The 21,304-nt window shown below is 34.9% G+C and overlaps 1 protein-coding gene across 2 annotated transcripts; it reads left to right on the top strand.

Moving 5' to 3' along the window:
* The first annotated feature begins 282 nt into the window (after window positions 1–282).
* Window positions 283–19,773, top strand: LOC115970974 (K(+) efflux antiporter 5). 2 transcript variants are annotated; one of them, XM_031090617.1, is made up of 21 exons: window positions 472–715; window positions 4,077–4,120; window positions 4,612–4,679; window positions 4,775–4,859; window positions 4,943–5,004; window positions 5,747–5,822; window positions 5,955–6,029; window positions 7,826–7,897; window positions 8,027–8,110; window positions 8,210–8,278; window positions 8,377–8,454; window positions 8,570–8,658; window positions 8,928–9,024; window positions 9,107–9,160; window positions 14,546–14,641; window positions 15,025–15,213; window positions 15,308–15,385; window positions 18,368–18,412; window positions 18,933–19,028; window positions 19,273–19,346; window positions 19,464–19,769. In XM_031090617.1, exons 1-20 carry the CDS (start codon window positions 472–474, stop codon window positions 19,312–19,314), a joined length of 1,743 nt encoding a protein of 580 aa, XP_030946477.1. In that variant the 3' UTR covers window positions 19,315–19,346; window positions 19,464–19,769. The 2 variants fall into 2 exon arrangements, with proteins under 2 accessions (XP_030946478.1, XP_030946477.1); XM_031090618.1 differs by having other exon boundaries at window positions 283–715; window positions 19,273–19,773.
* The last annotated feature ends 1,531 nt before the right edge of the window (window positions 19,774–21,304 follow it).

Raw genomic sequence — 21,304 nt, forward strand, 5'->3', positions numbered from 1 at the left:
CAAAAAAAAATTATAATTTAAAATAAAATAATTATATCCAGTGGGTTTCAATTAACTCAATTGCTAAAAGTCTCCGACTTTGATAAAAAATAGCAAAAATAACATAAACTAATGTCCATGATTTTCTTCAAGAAAATTACTAAATTATCCTCAACGCAGACGTGTAAACGCAGAAACACTCGTGTCTCACCATGTGATATTTGCATGCGAAACACTCTACACATGCCCTCAGATTAATAATTATAATTTTGACACGTGCGATCCCGCCCCTGGACAATTAAATCCCAATACAGCTGCCAAAAAAGCACTAACCAAACCAAATTAAACCAAAGAGAAAAAAGCAAACTCCTCCATTCAAATATACATTCCTAAAATCAAAAAAATCTCTTCCATTTTGCATTTGAATTGAAATTTTTTATACATTTTTCTCAGAACTATTCATTTTTTGTGTGTGTGTGTGGAGTCTCAAAAATGGCGATTTTCGAAGCTAAGAAGAAGCGAGGAACGCTTGGATTCTGGTACTGCCTCTTTGTGTTTTTGATTTCCACTGGGAATTGGAATTGCGGTTGCGCCGCGAGATCTGAGAAGGAAATCAGGGAGAGGTTCTACGGGAGCTTGTTGAACTCGTCCGCACCGGATTCCGGCGATGGTAGCATAGCCAAAATGTTCGATCGGGTCCTCGAGAAGGAGTTCTCCGAGAATGATCAGCCTGAAGGTCAGTTTCGTTTTTTTTTTCTTTGTGATTTTAGATTTCTGAAAATTTTTAATTTAAGCTCTGTTTGGTTTCCGAGAAAATTTTTAAATGGATGTATTAGGCGCAACTTAGTAGAGGATAAGGAAATGCTTGAATGAAAAAGAAAAATTTTTTTTTTTCTCAGCAACCAAACACACTACTTAAGGTTTGGAATAGAAAATATTGAAACAGTTTATTGCGACTGCATTGCTTAAGATAAATCGGCACTTTGAAATTTGAGTAGCTTCCATGAAGTAACCATGTATAATGCGGGCCCGCTAGTGGTCATTGTCTTGTGCGCGATGGTGTATTGCTTGCTGAAATTGATACCGTGTCTGTGTGTACAAAAACGCCATGTCAAACTTCTTGTTGAGTTGCAAAATACCCAACTAGGGTACTATACGAGTAAGGATCTATAAACCTCCAAATACTATGTAGAACTTGAATATATAATATTTTTATGTGGTTCAAGTTGAAATTAACTGAAACATGGAATTGGGTTCAGATCAGTTTGGTAGGGTTATAGATTTATAGCTTTCTGCAAAGGTGCTTAAAAACGTCCAAGCCATCCAGTAAGGCCATTGCAAGATTGGAATCTGGTGTTGATGCAATTTTTTTTATCCGATGTTTTAGAGAGGGAAAAAGGAGAATGGGGGAGGACTTTTATGGTATGGCATCAATAGTAGGAAGAGGTTTATTGTGAAGTCACATCTGAAAGGTCGCGACGGGGGAGGATGTAGTTCCAATGGAAGTTGGAAGGAAATAAGGCAATAACCATGGTTTTAAAAATGGGACCAAATGAAGAAATGAAAAGGGTGGTGATCCTTGCAGTTGGATCAAGTGGTGGAATCTTTATTTTATTTTATTTTTTTTAATAAGTAAATGATCTCATTAGAAAAGCACACATATGGGCAAAGTCCTAATACACAGGAAGAATATAGAGGAAGTGCCAAGAAGAAAAAAACACTACAAAGTATTAACTAAAATTTGTACAAGCTAGGAAGTCGATAAGATGCGAGGCAGTGAAAGATGTAGAAATTGATGTCCACTCATAGAGACCTGAGGAATAAAAACTTTAGTTGCACTATCAAATGCTCTTTCCCCACAAATTAACGTCTCTTTCTTTCTCTCCAAATGTTCCATACTAACCATAGTAGAATTGGCTTTTAAATCTCTCAGCCATTAAGCCTACCAAAGTTCACTTTCCAACTAGCCAAAAGGGCAACTACTAAGCTCTACATCACCTAACTTACCCTACAAAGACATAAGAACATTTTCAACTCTTTTTCTATTGGACAATGTAGAAATAAGTGGTTTACATATTTTCCATTAGATCTACACATGTAGCATCAATTCATAAATATTACTCCATGTTCCCTCAGATTGGTTGTTGTAAAAAATTTCTCCAACGCAGCAGTCTAGGTGAAGAAGAAAACCTGCAAAGGAGCTCTCGCCGCTCACTCTTCAAATGCTTTTACAAGGAAAAAGCTGGTTGCCCCTTAATAGCAACATCTTGTAATAATTTTAAACTTAAAATCCATTTGTCTTTGAAGGTGACCAAATTGGTTTATCCTTTACCTCATGTCTAACTTTAATACAGTAAAGATCATCCAAAAAAAATGTTACATAGATTCCAATTCCCAATCTTGGACTAGTTTGACGAATAAAGGGTTCCAATGAATGCATTAGTTCATTGAAAAAGCATTAGTTACTATGGGAGTTGAGGCGTTACCATGGAAAAGCATTTATAAGCCAAGCTAAGGTCCCAACAAAAGTGGCATTCTTTCTTTGGGCTGCTTCTTTGGAGAAAATTCTTACAGTGGATAATCTGAGGGAGTGTAACATTATTCCTTTATTAATGTGTCCTAATACTCAAATACTGAATATTTTTCTTTATTAACTCCATGTGTTCTTTGAGTATATTGAGCATAAATATATATGAGGACTCTTTCTTATACTATTAGTATTGGGATTCCTAGTTTGTCTAGTAAACTAAAAACCTAATAAGGTAATAAATAATGAAGACTAACTTGAAATTTAAAGAAAACAAAACCTAAGACGCTCCTAGAAATGGAATCCCCCGTTGTTGCCCTTTTTATTTGTGATAGTAATGGAGGCCCTGAGTAGATTGCTTTCTAAGTTGGTTTATGGGGAATATTTAAGTGGGTTTTCAGTGGGGGAAAGAATGATTGCTTTGGTGATGGTGTCCCATCTTTTGTTTGCTGATGGCACTTTAATTCTTTGTGCCAATGATCTGGAACAGTTTGGCCATTGGAAATGTGTTTTGCTTTGTTTCAAAGTTGGCTCAGGTTTAAAATAAATCTAGGAAAGCTTGAGATGGTTCCCGTAGGGAAAGTCCACAAGATTGAAGCATTGGCTGGTGTACTTGGCTATAAGATATCTAGCTTGCCTTTGAAATACTTGAGTCCTCCTTTGGGTGAACTTTAAGTCCAAGGCTGACGTAGGACAAATTAGGGAATATTTCTATGTGTGGTTGTGGTGGGTTAATGTTTAGGTGGACTTGTAGAAACAGGATTTAGAGTTGTTAAGTTATGATAGAAGAAACTATGTGGGGATTTAGGGTTTTGATATGTAAAACAAAGAGCTTAATTTGGGGTTGTAAGAAAGAAGAAAAAGAGAGATTTTTATTGTGTTTATGGGCTGTATGAAAAGTACTATAAGAAAGAGAAGAAGAAAAGAAATAAGTAATACTCAAAACATAATTAAAACTTTTTTAAGTACAATAAGACACTTATATAGATCCTACATGTACCTTCTCCTATTAGAACTAAGATTTCTACTTTGACCAGTAAACAAAACCCTAATTGAATAAAATCAAAGCCCATACAAAAAGACCCACAAACTAAATAAGGCTTACTTTTTAATAGAAGAAAACCCATTACCCATATCTAACAATTGTAGAATTTCTAAAATACCCTTGACTCTAGAATAACCAAATAAAATATAAAAACCTAATTAAATACCATGGACTCTATGTTCTTGCAATTTATTATTGCTTGTCTTCCATGTCAAAATGTGATATACATGTCAAGAAAATTGTTTCTTTGCCTTCTATGGTTTGGCAGTGAAATGAAGCTAATTCTTGATTACTTTCCTTTTGATATATGTAAAATTTCATTTGTTTTGGAGAATGTCATGTATTCCATTCAGTCCTGCTCTTCAATATTGATGATGCATGTTTGCCTATTTACTTCAAATTTGGAATCCAGATATTGATTGAATCATGACCACAATTCTTGTAGTATTGCATTTTGTTCCTTGGTGTTTGATATTTCGTTGAACCCTAATTATTTAATATTTCATTCTGCTTCTGCTTTACTAGTATCTGATCGAAGCAGCTTCAACAACAGTGTAGCTGATCAACAGGTAGGTTGATTTTTCCTGTAAATCTGTTGGACATGGTGCAATATTCACATAATTTTCTCACTTATGTAATGGGTTTGTGAAATCTATCCGTATTTCTCAAATTTGAACTTGGAAATTCAAACCCTGACCATTTCCTTGTTTTGGAAAAATTTTCAACTTTTCTGATTGGTTTTGGCTTGAATTGGCATATAAAGGCTGATTCATATGCTCCATTGTGATGCAATATGCTAGTATTCATAAATAAGTAAATAAATGGACAAATAAAAGAAATTTTACTTGGGATCTGGCCTTTGTGTATACCTCCAAGTCATGCTTCCCAAATGGCTAGTCCACAGTGTAGCTGAACACTGCTTCGTGTACAAATCACATGATAGTATGAAAACTGGGTGATGTTTGTTCTTGTAAATTTCTTTCCCAGTTGAACTGTTTGGCTCTAACATTCTTTAATTGTGTTATCCACATTAAATATGAGTCTCGATTATGTTTCACAGGCTGTACTGGAGACTGTAGCAAAAATCACTCATGAGAAGACCAAGAAAAATGATACACAGGAGGCAAAGTATGGGAATGTATATAATACATTGTGAAAATATGTTGAATATACATGTATATTTTTTTTAATTTATAACATTACTCAAACAACATGTGTATCAGTGGTACAAGAGCATTCCAGCTCCAAGATGTTTTTTCCCTAGAGAATGAGGATTCTGATGATGTGGAAACCTTGATTGACAAAAAGGTGCGCTAAAACTTTGGGAGAGTTATAGCTGTTCATGCTCTAAATTTCATCCCCACTAACTTGCTTCTCTTACATGATGGCAGGACAATGTGTTTGTGATGTCTAACAAGAAATCCAAGTATCCAATACTACAAGTAGATTTGAGGTTGATATCCTTATTTCTTTTCTCCTTATTGTAAATCACGATAAATTCAGGGTCAGTCTGGCTCAAAATTCAAAATGGATTTTTGAATACCATTTTTTTTAATTGAGGGTCCGTTTGGGATCTGCTTATTTTGCTGAAACTGAAAATTTTTTGTTGAAAGTATTGTAGATAAAGGTAAAACTTAGTTAAAATAGTACAGTAGGACCTATAAATAGTATCAAAAAGTGCAATGAGACCCATGAATAATAGTAAAAATAAGTTGAATAGTAAAATAAGCTGACAAAAAATAAGCTATCCAAATAGACACTGAATTTGAAGTTGGCAAAAAGTTGCCTTTTGCTTTGTTTATTTGTTAATTGGCAGTTATTTTATTTTATATTTTTTAAAAGGGAATATGTTGTCTCATCTTATATGAAAACATTGCCATTTTCAAGTATGGGAAGTTTTTTTTTTTTATTATTTATTTTTAAAGATTTTAAAACCAAGGCTCTCTCTTATTTCTTTGTTTTCAGAAATTGAAAATGTCATTTAAATGCTGGAGTTGGCCATCACAGATAGTGTTTATTTTTTAAAATTTCTCTAACAAGGCTTTTCCCCAAACTTACCCTATAGTTTGGAATTACAATCTGTTTTTTATTTAGGGTTAGTCAGTTCTTGAAAACAATGGTTGAAGTTGTTTAGTTTAGATTTTATATGCTGCCTGAGATTTATGCCTTATTAGTTCTGTTTTACATTCTGGCAGATTGATCTCAGACTTGGTGGTTGTCATAGTTACTGCTGCTATTGGTGGAATTATCTTTTCCTGTTTGGGGCAACCAGTTTGTATTCATATTTTTTAGCTTTATTTATTTTTTGACTAATTGCATTGCATTTATGTCCAAGTATATAAAGTGATTTATGTGGTACAATGTTTGAAATGTTCTTTTGTTTGTTTTTGATAAATATGGTAGGTTATTGTGGGATATCTACTTGCCGGTTCAGTTATTGGACCAGGAGGCCTGAAATTCATTAGTGAAATGGTACAGGTATGTTGATGTTAACAGCCCAAGAACATTATTTCTTGAAGTTAGAACGCTTTGTTCTATCATCATTTCTCAAGTTCTTACTTTTATTTTATTAAAATGTTTCCTCACTGATATTGTTTTCAGAAATTCACTCCAAAAGGTTATTCACCCTTCTAAATGCCCTTGACATAGATACAAAAAAGTATTAAACTAGGGACAAAGTTTGTCTCCAAATTGGTTTGGAGTTATCTCTTCCAACTCATTACATGACGATTTATAAGACTATTCATGTGTATTATTTAACAAGTCACATGACTCATTAAAAAAGTCATATAACTAACACTACACATGGATGGTTTATTTAATCATTACATAGTAGGTTGGAAGAAGATAACTCCAAACTGGTTTGGAGCCAAACTTTTTCCTTAAACTAGAGGTCAGAATAGTAACTTTGATAGAATATGAAAAGTTCTAACTAACCACACTTCCTGAAGATTTTCTCCATTTACACACCAAATTTACCAATTTTTCCAGCATTATTCTATATTATGCTCCATTAAAGACGAGAATTAAATAATATAGAGAAGCAGAAGCACGAAAAAGAGAATAACACAAGGGATTTTATGGTTTGGCCAGTGGCCTACATTCACATAATAAAGCCCTAGATGCTACATTATTACTGTATACTCAAGTCAATAATTACAATGAACCCTTAATAAGGTATTTATAGAAACTAGAAGCTAGGGTTAGCCCAACATGGGTTTTCAACTTAACTAGGCCTCTTGGGCCATTACATCAACATAAACCCAATACTTTAACACGCTCCATTACCTATAACTAGGGTGACTGCCTAGATAACAGTAGTCATTAGATAGAGGAAGTCACCAAGATGAGGAGCATGCACACATTGCACATCCTTTAGTACAATAGCCTATATTCATGTGCAACATCTTAGAAAGTGTTAGAATATTAGTTAAATGATTTAAATTCATTATTTCCTAACAATTGAAACTTTTAGGACAATCGTTAATTTATCATGGTATCAGAGCAAAATGGTTTTGAAAAGTTTGAATTGTGTCTTTGCTCTGCCTCCCATTTAAAAATTTAAAAATCTCATGTGTTGAGTCCCACTTATTAAGGGGTAGTCTTGGTCCGCAATTGAAGGGGTGTGTTAGAATATTGGCTAAATAATTAAATTCACAATTTCCTAACAACTTGAGTTTTAGGACAATCGTTAATTTATCATGGTATCAAAGCAAAATGGTTTTGAAAAGTTTGAATTGTGTCTTTGCTCTGCCTCCCATTTAAAAATTTAAAAATCTCATGTGTTGAGTCCCACTTATTAAGGGGTAGTCTTGGTTTGCAATTGAAGGGGTGTGTTAGAATATTAGCTAAATAATTAAATTCACAATTTCCTAACAACTTGAGTTTTTGGGCAATTGGTAATTTATCATAAAGAAATCAAGTGCAATCGGCTCCCATTTAAAAATTTAAAAATCTCATGTGTTGAGTCCCACTTATTAAGGGGTAGTCTTGGTTTGCAATTGAAGGGGTGTGTTAGAATATTGGCTAAATAATTAAATTCACAATTTCCTAACAACTTGAGTTTTTGGGCAATTGGTAATTTATCATAAAGAAATCAAGTGCAATCGGTCTATATCCATGTGCTATGTAGCATGGAGTGACTATGATAGACTCAATTGAGTTAAAGCAAGTCATATCATGGGAATTTCATGTGCAATGATTTGGTCTACCATTTACCTGGAACCAATGATCTACAATGACAAGTTCTCTTCTCTCTCTCTTTTTAATTACAGGTTGAAACTGTTGCACAGTTTGGTGTTGTCTTTCTTCTTTTTGCTTTAGGGCTGGAATTCTCTTTGACAAAGGTATATTGTTCTCACTTCCCGGATTGGGAAGTCTTTTCTACCCTGTATTTCACGGTAGCTTATTTTGACAGTTATGTAATAACTAATAATACGCTTCCCTTTTTGTGGTTTAACTTGTGTGTGTTGCAGTTAAAAGTTGTGGGACCTGTTGCTGTTCTTGGGGGGATGCTTCAGATCTTCATATTTATGTTTTTGTGTGGCATACTTGCCATGGTATATTTTGAGAGTATCTAATCTGAATTTTGTTCATTTTGATTAGTTACAATTTTGTTCAAAACAGATGCTAAGCTTGAACATCTGCTAATATTGCAGTTATTTGGAGCAAATTTGTCTGAAGGTGTATTTGTTGGTGCATTCTTATCGATGTCGTCAACAGCAGTGGTATCTCTCTAGAGACCTTTTCATGACACAACTTTTTCTTTTTTACCTGGTTGCTGCTTGCTTAGTGCTTTCCATGCTTTTCTTATTGTCTTTCCCAGGTGGTAAAGTTTCTGGTGGAACGGAATAGTAGTAATTCTCTTCATGGTCAAGTTACAATCGGGACACTTATTTTTCAGGTATCTTATAAATCATTTCTAATCAGATGGTAGATCTCAGAGTTTAAATACACTGAGGTAGGAAGCCTGATTTTTTGGTTTTCATATATTCCTTGTTCACCTTGGATTATTTCAGGACTGTGCTGTTGGTCTACTGTTTGCCTTGCTCCCAGTTTTGGGTGGTAACGGTGGCCTTTTGCAGGGAATGATTTCAATGGGAAAAGTGTAAGTCTGTTCATGAGTAGTTTTTGTTTTTGTTTTTGTTTTTGGCTTTTCTCCCCATTTAACTTACTGAGGACTCATGATTTAAAATTTTCTTTCAGTGTTCAAGCTTTTAGTTATTTTGAAATGTAGTTGTGTTTTTGCATGACCAAGAAAAGGGTGTCAACACCAGCATGTAAATTAGTCAATTATCTTGCGGCAACCGGTTTGTTTTGTTGGCATCAACACCATCATCTTTATTGAATATGGCCTGTTTCTTTTGTTGACATCAGGCTTCTAGTGCTGTCGATATATATCTCTGCTGCATCTGTATTATCTTGGTCGTTTGTTCCCCGCTTTCTAAAACTGATGATGCAGCTATCATCCCAAGTAAGTTTTAAACAACATTAGCTACATTCTTGGATTGACTAGTATTTCTGTAATTTCATTTTGTTTCCCTTTTATGATCCAGACAAATGAACTTTATCAGCTTGCTGCTGTGGCTTTCTGCCTATTATCTGCATGGGTGAGTTCCAGATGGTTATCTTTCATATTAAGACTAATGACTGTTCATCATTTTGCATTTTGATAATGCATCCTGCCTGCTTTTGGCCTGTTATTTCTGTGACAATAGTTATTCTATTTGTGGTGATCTCCTTTGTACAATGTGCTTTATATTTTCAATTGCCTGATTTATTGTACAGTTATGTGACTAAGTAGATGTAGTTGAATTCTACCAAAAGTTTTGGGAGATGGGAAAATGTTTTGTTTAAATTTGTAGAAAAGGGCACGAATCTTCTATATTGAGGTAGAAGAGAAGGTAAAGTTGATGAACTGTAAGATGGGATTGACAGGGAGGAGCATAGACCCAGGGAGCAAAATGAGCTCTAGAGACAAGATGTTTTCCCTGTTCTAGAGAAGCATTGGTGGCCCCATTGAATCAAAATTGTTCGAAAATACTTTGGTGGAGTTTGTTAGAAGTATGTGATTAAATGATTAAATTTACCATATTTCAATAGCTTAAACTTTTGGGAGAATTGGTAATTTAACATGGTATCAGAGTATGAGATCCTGAGTTTGATCCTTGTCTTCTTCACTTTACCTCCCATTTAAATTCCCATGTGCTGGGCCTTGCCTATTAAAAGGTAGTTTCAGCCCACATGTTAGGGGGAGTGTTAGAAGTATATGGTTATATTTGCCATTTTCCAATAGTTTAAGCTTTCAGGAGAATCAGTAATTTAACAGAGTTGAATATTCATGTTTAGGTTTTTAAGAGAGGACATTATTTTTTGTATTCTATCTTCTTGGGTCAAGAAAACAATAGGTGGCTTTTAGAAACTTTGGTGGACCTTACAACAGTTGATTAGACCAAGGGCTTCATGAGGAAAGCCAGATAGGGAAACAGAGCTTTTCCTAGCATAGTGCAAAAGCAATGTGCATGGACGATATTTGGCATTAGATGAGTCAGTGGAAATAGGGAAGACTTAGGTGAAAATGATGCTAAAAAGGTAAGAAAGTGATGCAGCCATAGAGGATTACTTTGCTAATATTTGCAAATTGCCTATTTAAGAATTATCTTATGGGGTTTGTGTGAAGTCTAGTTGAAGTAAAAGTCGAGCAGTTTTAAAGTCCTAGGTAAGAGTCTTTTAGAGTTAAAACTTAAAACAATCCTTTTATTTTAGGGTAAAATATCAATTTTGTTCTTAAACTTTCACAAAAGTTTGTTTTTCGTCCCTAAACTTTCAGAAGTTTGTTTTTCTACCCTAAACTTTGTGAAAAGTTCTACTTTATGTCCTTCCATTTATGCATGTTATTTTATGTCCTATGTGGCCTAACAGAGTGTTGATATGGCATTTGACTTGGACCAAACTATTTTATTGAAAAAGTTTTGGACACGTGGCACAAAGTTATTGACACACATGGAAAAAGAATCTGATGAAATTGCCCCCAACCTAACCTTATTCCACAGCCAGGAAACCCAATGCCCAAACCCCAAGAGCAGCAGCCTCAACCGGTGAGCCCAATCGGCAACCCAACCATGAAATCCAACCCTAAATCGGCAACCAGCGACCCCAAACCGTTAGGTGGTTGAACTCTCCATGGTGCGAAGCATGTTCAATGGAAGTGGAAGATGGTCTTCATGTTGTTTGGGGCTGTCAATCTATCAAAGAAGACTAGGAAAAAACTGAAATCATCACAAATCTAAGTAGCCACAGCCTTGCAGGTTCTCCAATTCTTTTGACTTACTACAGTAGGTCCTTGAAGTGTGCAAATAGGACAACGAAGACTTTATAATGCTTTGTTGCTGCCTGTGGACTAGTGGAAACAAGATTCAACAAAATCAACCCCATACCAACCGACAAGGAACTAGAGTGATGGCATCTCAGTAACTGATGAGCAACTCAATTAAAAAATAGAAATCACACAAAGTCATGAATTTCCTAAAGCTTCACGCAAACCTTTCACAATGGCAAAAAGATTCAAATCAGCCACCCAAATATTAGTGTCGCTGGTCTGGGTTGGGATTCCACTGTCGGGGTTGCTGCCTTGGAGACGTCGATTGGGCTAGCCAGTTGAGGTTGCTGCTATGGGGGTTTGGACGTTGGGTTTCTTGGTTGTGGAATAAGGTTAGGTTGGGGGTAATTTCATTGGATTTCTTTTTCCATGTGTACCAATAACTTTGTGCCACATGTCCAAAACTTTTTAATTAAAATAGTTTGGTCCAAGTCAAACGCCATGTCAACACTCCGTTAAGCCACTTAGGACATAAACTGATAGACATAAACGGAAGGATGTAAAGTAGAACTTTTCGCAAAATTTAGGGATGAAAAACAAACTTTTGAAAGTTTAGGGATGAAAAACGAACTTTTGTGAATGTTTAGGGACGAAAGTGATATTTTACCCTTTATTTTATTAGTTATGGTCGATTTGATGTTCAGGGGCAAATTCTAAACCATCTTTTAATCCCTATCAAATAATAACTCATCAAGCCACCTTTTAATCCCTATCACAATAATTCTAAACCTTAGATCCACAAATTTCCCAAACCCTAAACCCACCACAATAACGTGTAGAGAAATTCCTTAATTTGTCCTACGTCAGATAGATGATTTAAGAGAGTCAACCGACCTCATGCCTACCACCAACCTTCCTCTTTGTCAAGAGATCCCTAAAAAAAAATAATGCTTAGTTACAAATACCACAATACAATGAAGGGCTTTGATAAACTTACTATCAAACATGAGATTAAAGGGTAATTTAGGAACATATAAGACTCAAGATAGAGACAGTGTAGAACAAAGATTAGCGATGCTTAAGAAATAGAAGTAGTGGATCCATTTGCCAATGTAACACAAGGAAGATTATTAGAATACTTGAGGTCAAAAAGCAAACCAGAGGTAGCAGTCATGTGATCTGTGACTCTTTGGTTTCGTAGGTGGCGAGACAAGTAATGGGAATAACTATCTAAACTAGAGTAGAAATGGAAGTTGATGCTGCAGAATTAGGTTGTTGTGCAGACACTAAGAGACTATAATATTCCTTTGAAAGACACTAGGTGGCGGTGCTCTTCCTTAGAAATAGATACTACTCTAGTAGTTGATGTTGGTGTAAGTGACTGAAGTATTCTCCTCCTCTTGAAGACTAACTTGATGAGCAGGGGGTTTACCATACTGATTCCAACAAAAGCATACAGTATGATTCATAGAGACTTCATCCTCAATAATGTCCTTATCCTCCTTGCTCATGATCTCCATGACCACCTCTAGAAAATATACCACTGCATGTAATGATGGAAAAAGTGGATTTCTCACTAGATGATGGAATAATTAAATTGGTGTAAGGAGGTATGTCTTAGTTGATCAATGACTTCACCTAGAAAGGGAAGTTGAAGTTCCTTACTTCCCAAAACCTATGACTTTACTGGATCAAAGGTTGGAGGCAGGCCAAAAAGAAACTGGGCTACATGCATAACTCTCTCTGTTTTTGCATGGCCTTAATATCAGCAAAGATAGGTTGATAAAGATTAAGTCCTTCACATATATCTTTAAATTTTGTAGTATAATCTTACAAAGAAAGATTGAGTAAGGGAGAAGTAAGTCATCATAAATGCGTTCAAAATTATTGACACTAGAATATAACTCCGGAACCTGTTCCAACCCAAGTTGTGCAGTGGGTAAAAATACTAGACTGCTCCTTTTCTTAGACTCCATAATATTCCACAAACCACTCCTAATCTGCACATCTTTAACTCTCCTATAAGCATACTTAGGATTCCTAGTACCATCAGTCAAATAATTGAACTTCTTTCTCCCAAGTAGAAAGACATCAATTACTTGGGCCTGTAGTGTATCCTTCTATGATACAAATTGAAGTAATAGAAAGTATATCGTAAGGAAATAAAAAAATGTGCTGTATACTAGCATTCAATTCCACACTGACTCTCAAATCAAAACAAATAAAATAAACCAGGCAGAAAATTTGTGGGCCTGTAGGTACACTAGAAACTGAAAATACTGACCCAAATGGGAAAATGTAACACTATCAAGTGAAACCCAACCAACAAATGCTAAAAACTGAACCGCTGATTTATCACAACTTCGCCACCTTCTTTTTCACATAATCTTCTAGCCTATTCACCAAAATAACTCATTGAACCAACAAGCGTCAATTGGGAAATTGGGAATTAACCAAGGAAAATTCTAAAACTACTACAAATTTTACTACATAAACCTTACAAACAGATGTGGAAATGAATGTGATTGGTGGGCTTCAACTACCTAATAATTTTTTTTTTTTTTTTTGGCGATTGATGACATACCAGTTCGTAAGCTCTATGTAGTATCCCGAGCATCACTTGTTAACCAATTATGGGCTGAGCACCTTAGAATAATCAATCACATACTGTGATGAAGGGGGTCAAGACATATTGAAGCCTCATAACAACCAATTGCATGCTTGTGATGAGAAAAACCGTACACACAGGAATGGAGGCTAATTAAGCCATAACAGACCAAATAGGCACCCTCAGATGGAGATCATGTGAGTTCTAGGTGGTCGGTGAAAATTCTAGATGCAATCATGGTCATGGTAAGGACTGGGACTGCATGCTTACAACTGGGAACATTGCCTGTGTTGGGCAATGCTATCTGGTGTTACCGGCATTAGGCGAATCAACCAACCCATGACTTGGTCTTCGAAGTCAAGCTGTTGGCTAAATCGTTCTATGCTTGGGTATGGTCGCCAATTTCAAGTGGTTTAATTGGTGTTGGCAGTGGAAGAAAATTTTAACATTGAGAAGTGTGTTTCTAGTGTATAAAATTAGTTATTCTAACACAAATATTATTTATATATGGGTAAATAATACGTGCTCATAACATGTGCTAATTCATTCATATTATGTATGAAAAAAAAAATTTATTTGGTGATTGATCCCTTGATGGGAAAGTGTTTTGTGGCTATGGGATGCTGTGGAGGTGACGGCATTCGGGGTTGAGGGTTTCGATTGTGACTGGGGAAAAGAAGCTTAGGGGAAGGATTTTTATTTTTTTAAAGCAAAAAAAAAAATACAAAAACAAAAGGACTAGGGGAGACAGGAGAGGGTTTTGTGGTCACCAAACAAGGTTTTGGTTTTCTTTTTTTCTGAAAATAGTGTTTTTAGTTATGTCTTGCCAATATTATTATTCTCATTCTTATTCTTGAAAACTAGAGATTCTATTATTAATTCTGATTCTTGAAAAAAGTTTATAAAAAACCATTCCAATCGGTCCAGATTCTCCTTTTTAGATTATCTTAATTTGAAGTTAAGGTGGTGAGTTGTTGAGTTATTTGACTCCAGTGTGGGAAATTGTTGGGTATCTTCAAAGTTATCTACACCTTTTTAATATTTTAAAATGTTCTGTAACATTTTCAGTGCAGCGATAAGCTAGGCCTTAGTCTTGAGCTGGGTTCATTTGTGGCTGGTGTTATGATATCTACTACTGACTTTGCACAACATACTTTGGACCAGGTACTCCTTTTTTGTCATTAATAATTTCCAAACGTTTCATGTATATAAATTTAACTATTGTCTAAACTAATTTCTAGTTCTACTTCATGTTGTGATGTTTTCTTATGTTATTTTAGCTTTTGAAAAGTTAAACTGAATAGTTTTTGAATCGGGGTAAATGAGTGTAGACTGCAGACTAATTTGAAATTATGATAATTGGTGTGGAACCTTCTTAAAATTAAGTATCTGTAGTTATGTACAATTCAATTGCTGCATGTAGATGGATTTAGATTGAAGGTGCAGCTTCACTGTGGATGTCATATGCAAAAGTCACTCATTTCCTGTATCTATTGTGATAAGAATAATGGGAACAGTATTCTGATTTGATTTTCTCTACACTGTAGGTGGAACCAATTCGTAACTTCTTTGCAGCACTTTTCCTTTCAAGTATTGGAATGCTTATACATGGGCATTTCCTATGGAACCATGTGGATATATTGCTAGCATCTGTTATTTTGGTCATAGTTGTTAAGACGGCTGTTGTTGCTATTGTTACTAAGGCCTTTGGTTATAGCATTAGGACATCATTCATTGTAAGTTGACTAGCTCAGCTTGTTGAATTAGCTTTAGATCTGGATTAAAAACAGAAATTGCTTATTTATGAAAAATTGATTTTTTTTTTTATAGGTTGGGGTCTCACTTGCTCAAATTGGAGAATTTGCTTTTGTTCTCCTTAGTCGTGCCTCAAATCTTCATCTTATTGAGGTGAATTCTCTCGCTCTGCTGTTGTTTGTGTGGGTTGAATATTTGTCTTGCCTAATGCTTGATCCCTGCTTTCATTATGGCTAGTCTCTTATGTTTGCTCTGTGTTGTAAAATATCACCACTCTAATTGTTACTAGAAGGTGATGGGAGAGCTCAATTCTGGCACGCAAAATGCTTTTATTCAGGGAATGCAGATATTAGACTTGATACTTATTGCTAATGAGTGTTGAGACAGTTGTCTAGGGGAAGGAATTCTGGTAGTGCTCTGTAAACTTGACTTAGAAAAGCCTATAACCAGGTCAATTGGAATTTTCTTTTGTACATGCTGAGTAGGCTTTGTTTAGGGGAATAATGGAGGCAGTGGATTCATTTTTGCTTCAATATTGTTCTGTTTTTAGTACTGGTGAATGGTAGTCCAAGTGGATTTTTGCCAAGTGATAAGGGTTTGTGTCAGGAGATCTTTTTATTCCTTTATCCCCACTCCTCTATGTCTACGTAAATGAAGCTCTAGGTAGAACGATCTCATAGACTGTGGATGGGAGTTTCTTGCCAAGTTTTTCAGTAAAGGCCAATAGTGATATTTTTAAGATCTCACATTTGCTCTTTGTAACAAGACGCATGTCAGATGTGATGCGATTTTGGAACAGTTACAGTATTTAAGATGCACCTTGCTGCTTTTTGAAGTGGTTTCTAGTATGAGGATAAACTTGGGTAAGTCAAAGATGGCACCTGTAGGAGATTGTAATCATATGGACGAGTTAGCTGACATCGTTGGGTGTGAAATTCCTGCCTTACCTTCAAAATATATGGGCTTTACCACTAGGAGCTTGCTTTAAAGTGAAAGCTACTTGGGACAGATTCCTAGAAAGAACGGAAAAAAAGGCTCATAAGCTGGAAGAAGATATACTTGTTAAAGGATGGTAAGCTCACTCTAATTAAGAGTATCAAATAGAATTAAAAAAATTCAACAGGGTTTCCTCTCGGGTGGTTTGGGGGGTGAATTTAAGTTTCATTTGTTTAATTGAGATTCTGTTTGTTGTCCCATTTAATCGGGCAATTCGGGGACTAGAAGACTATTGGATGTCAATTGACTACAGAAGGTTGGTGCATGGAAAATATTGGGGGAACGTATGGTGTGAGTTTATGGAAATACAAAAATAAGGGGTGGTCAAAGTTTTAGAGCTTTGTTGAATATGAGGTGGGAACAGGAAATAAGGTTCACTTTTGGTATGACCATATGATTGTTGGCAGGGAGCTGAGACCTTCAAGACTGATACCCATAACTTTTTCTAATTGCAAGAAATAAAGAGGCAAAGGTGGCTGATTATATGGGTAAGACTAAATGGGAGCATTCACTAGAACCCTTCTTTCATTTGAGCAGTACATAATTGAGAGTTCAAATCTATGGACTCGTTCCTTAAGGATTTGTATACTTCTAAGGTGTTGGAAATCAAAAGAAGGCAACTGACATGCTTATGTGGTAAAAGGACAATCACAAATCTAATGGGCTATTCCTTGTTTGATTTGGATTGTTTGGAATTTGGAGAGAGGCACTTGAGAAACTTTGAAAGCAAAGAACATTTGGTAATTCAACTTAAGTCACAGCTTGTGGGAGGATGCTATACAAATGGCAACAAGCTCAGTTGCCTTCTTTTGATTTCAATTTAGATCGCTTAGCAATTTTGGACAGCATGTATCTTGGTTATTTTTTTATTTCTTTTTGTTTATTTTTTTCCCCCTCTTTAGTGTCCGTTGTTTACTCCCTGTGTACTTGAGCCTTGCCCAATTTTCTCTTTTCAATGAATTTTATATTTAATTGATCGATATATATATATATATATATAAAAGAAAAATGAAGGATTTTACTTTTAGCCCCTCCCCACCCCCACCCAAAAAACAAGAAAAAAGAAGAAGAGAGGCAATGCTACTTACAAGTTAAAAGGAATAAGTAATGCCTTGGTACTGTCTTATAGCTGTGTGCTAAGCAGGAAGAATATTTATATCCTTTTTGAGATAATGCAACATTTTTTTTTATTCCTATTGTGACCTTCTAACTGAACCTTAAAATGGGCAGCTCATCAGCCTTGTGATGCAGTGGATCTATTTTAAACAATTTTGAAACTGGGAAGATGTTAAGCGTGGGAATGATTTTAAGAAAAAAATGTGTAATAGAAAACATATCACATGTTTTTATTGACTTTAGAAACTGCAACTATTTGAGTGGCCTATACATTTAATATCTTATAAGCATTTTGAATTGGTTTTGAAACTTGAGGTCTCCATTTATGCAAAATTACTAATCATCTGATGGTGATTGTTTAATTGTCAATGTTGTTTGCAAATGACTTGAAGTTGAGTGACCACTGCTTTCCATTGCCTTTTTCTACTTGAAAAATGGTCACAAACAGAGAATTTATTGCATACCTTTACAGTAATTGGAATATCGCATCACATGCCTTCAAGCTAAATTCATGCTTGTATGTTTGTTAAAAATGAAGCAAAGCCACCTGGATAGCTTTCATAATTCCATTACAATTGTTTTTGCAGCACAAAAGATTATGTTTTGATAATTGTTTGCCATATAATATTCAAGTAATTAGCTTTATTTTTTCGTTTGCAGTATGCCAGTTTCTTTTAAGTATATTATGTTTTTATCATACCATAGGATTCTCCAGTAATGTAGCTTACCAGTTTTGCCTCTGCAGTATCATCAGCGGCTTGGAGAACTTACAAAATTGTTTTTGCAGAACAAAAGACTTTGTTTAAGCTGATAATTGTTTTCCCTAAAATATTCAAGAAATTAGCTTATTTTTTCATTTCCGGCAGGCCAGTTTCTTTGAAGTATAGTGTGTCTTTATACCTTAATATTTTCCAGTAATGTAGGTTGCCAGTTTTGCCTCTGCAGTATCACCAAATACCTCGTCACTTATATTGTTTTCTTTTTTATGTTTGTTGTTGTTGTTGACAAAATGCTGTAATATAGGGGAAGATGTATCTTCTTCTTCTTGGAACAACAGCTCTTAGTCTGGTAAGTTTCTTTTAGTTGAAAGTTATACCATTTTTTTTTTAAATAAAAAAAAATATTTATGAAGCAAAACATTGAACTCTGATATCAAAACCGATGTAGAACAAAATCAACAGGGGTTGGCTGGAGGCAATACCATGCCATTGGAACAATACTTAGGATTGCTTGGATTCAACAACAAGTGGAAAAGAAAACCTAGGAATCAACACTTAGGGTTGGCTGGAGGCAACACCATGCCATTGGAAAAACTCCAACCAAAAACTTATTAATTATAAACTTGTCACCATAGGGTTACAATAGTCTACTTATATAGACTACTAGGACTAAACCTTAATCCTAATTGACTTGGGTCAAAGCTCAGTTATTGAATTATGAAGAAAAAAAAAATACTAATAACCTAATTAACTAATAAGACCTAAATAAAATATAATGGAACAATAGTAAAAAATACAATTGACTTCAAGAATTGAAAATTGTTTTACCCTTCTTCCATCAGTTTACCCTAGTAAATGTTTGTGTACAGGTAACAACTCCTCTCCTGTTTAAACTGATACCTGCTGTAATTAACCTGGGCGTTCTCATGCACTGGTTCCCCTCTGAGAGCGCCACACCGATTGAGGTCTCTCTCTCTCTCTCTCTCTCTCTCTCTCTCTCTATATATATATATATATATATATCTTTACAAAATGGATTTTGGAAGGCAAAGCTATTTATCTTAAAATCTTTTTTTAACAAAATTCTTAAACTTTGGTCTAGCGAATTACCCATGAATACCAATGAATACCAATTTTAAAGCTTTTTCCTCTAATCTTTCTGCGGACCATGTATGTTGGAAGCATGACGAAAAATTTTTGTTGTTACAGGAGAAAGCTTCCATTATTGATGTGCATAACAGATCATTGTGACCTTCACGTTATTATAGCCCTGGTCATATCAGGTCTGCTACTTAACTCCCAATGATTTGTTCACATTAGGATTTGCTTTCATTGCCATTGCAATGATTTGTGTGCTTCAGGATTTACTCCCACCGCCAATTCCATTTTTGACATTTCAGATGACACATGAGGATATTCATTCCAATGCAACCCAGCTCAGAATTCTCATGTGCATAGGTATACATTTTTCATATGATTAGAGTAATTGTATATAGGAATTCTTTTAGGGCTCACACGTGTTCTTGCTAGTCTATGACCTGACTGATATGTATACTATGATACTACAAAGTTAGTTCAGATATATTCTGATGAGGTACACCAGAAATTATTATTTGAATTGTATAAGATAGTGTAGAAAACAGAAAAAGAAACAGAGATTCAGTAATATTTTTGAGCTTCTTAATGAAATATAAATTTGTCTTAAAGTGTCGAGCATGCTGTTTGTAACTTTGTTTTACTACCAGCAGAGCTAGAGCTGTAATATCTGAGTCGGGGCTGGGCTTATTGTCTAAAATCTCAGTCCAGAAGACAATTTTTTAATTGACAAACAATATCTAATTATACAATACGAGATGTTTGGAACGATTAGAAGGTAAGAAGAAATTGGATGAACTGCAATTTGTTTTGGGGTTGGATATGGTGTCCCCCACCCCCACCCCTGAAAAAAAGAAAAAAGATGTGCAAATGGATGAGGACATTATTTCGGCAATAAACTCCTTGTGGATCTTGGAAACAAATTTGTGATCCTTATATGGTTGTGAGCAAGCAATTTATGCAGTATCATCCAAATGACAGCATAAAACCAAGCCACTTGAGCCCTTTAATGGTATTAAGGCTTCGAATTCCCCCTCCCGTAACTATTGAATTATCAAAAATAAATAAAAAATGGGTCTTTAGTGGACCAAAAGAGAGGAAAAAATAATCATCTTATTTATACATTTTACATCTGGATTATTACTTAGGTTTAAAAGTAGGTAGGTCAATGAAAATTTAGAAATTACTCATCTTTTCAATTGATCCGTTAGTATTGGATTTTAAAAATAAATAAATAAATTGCTTTTCACTATCTAGCAAGTTGAAATTGCTTGTATTTTCATTCTTAAGTATGAGTGTATTATACCAAGAAAAATATTGCATTTGACTTTTAAAAAATTGCATTTTCATTTATTTACATTTAAAATCTAGGACAAACTATTAATCTAGCAAAATGTTCAAACACCATATGTATCAAGCTTGCAAAATGATCTTAGTTTTGACTAATATTGAGCAAATACATTCAAGTATTGCTTCTTCTTCTTTTTTCTTTTCTTTTTTTTAAAAAAAAATTATTGGGTGAGTACAATTATTTAAGAATTGACTATGCCCAACATGTTATTAGGCATTTCGCCTAATCATAATTTATTTATTATAATCTTTATCCATCATTTCTTTATCTCTCTCTTAGTCTTGCAGGTACAATTCGAATGTTCTATTGGATTATTAATATTATTATGTTATTTAAATATTATGAATGGTGATAGTAATTGATAGACATAATCACAGAATGTTTAACAAATATTTATAAATTAATATTATTTGTAGGGAGAAGGATTGTAAAAGCCCAAATAATGAATTCGAGAAGCCCAAATAAATCTTGGACCATAGGCAAGAACATGCCCAACACGCAATCCCTAGATGAAAACCTCTACAAAGGCATATACCTCCTTATTATGAGCCCGACGATAAGTCACTTGTGGTAAAATACCTATGCCGAGCTAATAGCATCAGCCTAAGTTTCAAGCATCCAATGAATAATCTTGGAACAAATGGGATTATCCGAGGACACTTTCTAAAAACTTCCAAATAAATCTACAATAATCTATCTGACAAACTTGCATTTAATACTAGATAACTGATCAGGATAAGACAAAAAGCCCCAAAAGTCTCTTTTCATCATCACTTTGGGGAAAGAAGAGCCTAA

This window comes from Quercus lobata, chromosome 12 (genome assembly GCF_001633185.2).
Source record: "Quercus lobata isolate SW786 chromosome 12, ValleyOak3.0 Primary Assembly, whole genome shotgun sequence".
Classification (NCBI taxonomy): domain Eukaryota; kingdom Viridiplantae; phylum Streptophyta; class Magnoliopsida; order Fagales; family Fagaceae; genus Quercus; species Quercus lobata.

Coding starts and splice junctions, on each gene's coding strand:
- LOC115970974 (XM_031090618.1), top strand. CDS start 472: ATGGCGATTTTCGAAGCTAAGAAGAAGCGAGGAACGCTTGGATTCTGG. Junction 8,455..8,569: donor TCGGGACACTTATTTTTCAG/GTATCTTATAAA, acceptor GGATTATTTCAG/GACTGTGCTGTTGGTCTACT. Junction 18,413..18,932: donor GAACAACAGCTCTTAGTCTG/GTAAGTTTCTTT, acceptor GTTTGTGTACAG/GTAACAACTCCTCTCCTGTT.